A 3,301-nucleotide genomic window follows, 5' to 3' on the forward strand; every position below is an offset into this window, starting at 1 on the left:
ATTATAAAAGTCAAATTAAATTGAAAAGCATACCTGTAGTAAACAACAAAGATGATACCAGTCCTCCATATTTCTTTGTATCCATATCTTTTGCAATATGACTATGTAGCTCCATCCATCAATAGGTGGAGTCTCTTTGTCCAACTTTGAATCAGGTTGTGAATGATGATGGTTTGTTATCTTTGAACAAGAGAGTGTTGTCAAACTGACACTGTTCTTCTGGAGAACTTGGTATGTTTCTGCTGCTCCCTCAAGCAATCCTGACTCAGCATTTTGGTCAAATCCAAGCTAGCCTGCTGGAGAATGAGAGGACATGTGGAGGAGTGGTCAATTCTCTAAGTAAAATTCACCCTAGCTCAGGCTACAACCAATCAGAAAACCAAAAGCAAGAGAACTTAAACAAGAAGATGAAAGCAGCCCCAACTAACTCACTACTGACCACAGACTCACAGGAAGTCATTATAAATAAAAAGAAATCCGTATCATAGATTCCCCTGCAACAATAAAACAATTATGTTAAGCCAGGCAATTGTTCCTTTATGCAGCAATAACTAACTGGAACAAAAAGGAACAAAAAGAAATCTGTGGTTATTCAAATAGGTCTGCTGCTTCTTACTGTTCGCATTCATTTACACATGTGATGGGAGCACCGATGATCACCAGATATCAAAGTTTATTTCAAATAACTATAGTTAATAATGATGACAAGTAAGGTTCCCTTCCAGACAGCTAGAAGAGTTTAGAAGGACATGCATATTTGTACAGCAATAAGTTGTGAACCTCAATCAGAATGCTCCATTTCCAGAGGTATTTTGGGGCAGGAATTCAAACTCTTGTATCATTCATCAATTGATCATGGATATTGAAGAGAATTTTGACAATAAAAGAAATAAGGCAATCTGAGGGTAAATATATAGTTTGTTCTCGGTCCTGTCCTTCTGAACTTTTATGATATGTAGAAAAGATTAGAAATTCTGTTATTCAAATGGAAGCAAACAAATTTGTAGGCATCATTGAATTTTTTCAAGCAGAAACAGGAATACGAGCCAATAAAATAGGATAGAACATGCAACAGAGTAATGCACAAAATAAACGTAACCTCTTACTGAATGTGCACCAAAATTCCATACTCCAATGAGTACACCTGCATCATGAAAAGGAAATTTTTCTTCAATAATGCAATACATGATTTAAATTTTCCCTTACCATAGTTAAGATCATGTGTGATAATATGGCCATATAATACCAAGCATATGTAAAAATTTGCCTACTTCTAGAATCCCCTTGAAATACATATATTGGAGAAAATTTTTTGCTATAGTAGCCAATGCCAGAGACTATCTAAGTTAAGCACTAAGTACAATGATCTCAATAAGTCCACAAGGTCTTAATAAAGAGAATAAAAGCAGAATTCCTTCTTTAAGAAGCACCAGTATGTGAAAGTCAGCATTATTAGAAAGATCTTTTAAGAATGGTATGACACAAAATAGTGAAAAGCTGAACTGTTATGCTTTCCTCAAAATTATAATTTTATAATTATAATTATATGGCATTTGTGCTTTTTTCCCCTCAGTGTAGGAACACTCACCATCATCCTTTAAGTTAAACAAATGAAAATTTTGCTTGGGATTATAAATGCCAATTGTGAAAAAATATTCTCCAAGAAATCTATGCTCTTGGGGTATTTGGAATTCCAAGATTGAGAAAAAGTTTGGAAATGTGGGAAATGGACAAAAGGAAAAATGTTAATTTTGTAAGATACAGAGAAAGCTTAACAGAGGAATTTTCTTCAAATCAAAGTCATGGAAATGCTTTGAAATAAATAGAAAGATATATTTCTTATTTGCATGTTTTTATCAAGGAATCATAATTTCTTAAACTGTCTTTTGATCCCTGACATTGCCTTAGCTCCAGCACAAATGAGGCTTTTTTGACTACCTACCAAAGAATCGTTTCAGAGCCCTTTTTATGTCTTTATTCCTCAGACTGTAGAGAAAGGGGTTCAGCATGGGTGTGACCATGGTGTACATCACTGATGCTGGTGCACCTGAATATGTGCTGTGTGAAACAGCAGGACTAAAGTACACACCTAGGCTTGAGCAATAAAATAAGGAGACAACTGAGAGGTGAGATGCACAGGTGGAAAATGCTTTATACTTCCCCTGAGCTGATGAGATTGCATGAATGGAGGAAGCAATTTTAGAGTAAGACAAAAGGATACCAGCAAGGGGACCGACCCCCAGCAGCCCAGTTACAAAATTCATCACTACGTCATTTATGAAGGTGTCAGAACAGGCAAGTTGGACCATCTGTTTAAGTTCACAGAAAAAATGTGGGATTTTCAAGTGTGTACAAAAGGACAGCTGCAACACCAGTAAGCTTTCTAAGAAGGAATTCAGGAGACTTATGGTCCACGGCACCAGAAGTAGCAGGACACAGAGCTGTGGGTTCATGATGACCACATAGTGCAGAGGGTGACAGATGGCCACAAAACGGTCATAGGCCATCACAGCCAAGAGGATGTCATCCAATGCTGCAAAGAGCATGAAAAAATACATCTGAGTGAGGCACCCTGCATAGGAAATGGCTTTGCTCTGTGTCTGAATATTCACCAGCATCTTTGGAGTTGTGGTGGAGATAAAACAGATGTCTATAATGGACAAGTTGGAAAGAAAGAGGTACATGGGTGTGTGGAGGTGAGAGTCAGTGATGGTGGCCAGGATGATGAGCAGGTTCCCAAAGATGGTGAGCAGGTAAATGAACAGGAACAGCCCGAAAAGGAGGGGCTGCAATTCTGGTTCCTCTGAAAACCCAAGGAGAAGAAATTCTGAAATCTGAGTTTTGTTTCTTATTTCCATGGACATGATGTAGCTAGGAGAAAAAAGAAAAGTCATGACTAATTTTCACAAAAACAGGCACTACTAATGTATTCAAAATGCCAAAATATCTATTTTTCATTCTGGAAATTAATTTCTACTTTTTGGTCATGTATATGGTCACTTAGCAGACTGTAGTGTCAGCTCTGTTTAGGTTTTCCTATCCCACTTTCCAACTTTTCTTCAAGCATTCATTCATTCTGCAATTTTCAATCTGGTGATTGAGAAGGAATGTAAGTAAATAAATGATAATCCTATAAAATATCAAGTGTAACTGTCTTAAACAAAGGAAAATAGGATATAGTAAATTAAGACTGAAATGAGGGTACTATATTTTGCTGGAGTTCAAACAAATACAGCCAACAAGGTGATGTATTAACAGAGACCTATCAGGTGAGAAGTCAGGAGCCCCGAGGAAACCTGGG

At 37.1% G+C, this 3,301-nt stretch overlaps 1 protein-coding gene across 1 annotated transcript; it reads right to left on the reverse strand.

Moving 5' to 3' along the window:
• Positions 1-1,934: 1,934 nt before the first annotated feature.
• On the reverse strand, positions 1,935-2,858 carry LOC101435937 (olfactory receptor 7A10-like). Its single transcript, XM_012521557.3, has one exon. The coding sequence runs from the start codon at positions 2,856-2,858 to the stop codon at positions 1,935-1,937; it is 924 nt and encodes a 307-aa protein (XP_012377011.3).
• Between the last annotated feature and the right edge of the window lie 443 nt (positions 2,859-3,301).

Source organism: Dasypus novemcinctus, chromosome 6, assembly GCF_030445035.2.
Source record: "Dasypus novemcinctus isolate mDasNov1 chromosome 6, mDasNov1.1.hap2, whole genome shotgun sequence".
Lineage (NCBI taxonomy): Eukaryota > Metazoa > Chordata > Mammalia > Cingulata > Dasypodidae > Dasypus > Dasypus novemcinctus.

Excerpts from the sequence above, each read along its gene's own strand:
- LOC101435937 (XM_012521557.3), bottom strand. The coding sequence starts at position 2,858 with ATGGAAATAAGAAACAAAACTCAGATTTCAGAATTTCTTCTCCTTGGG.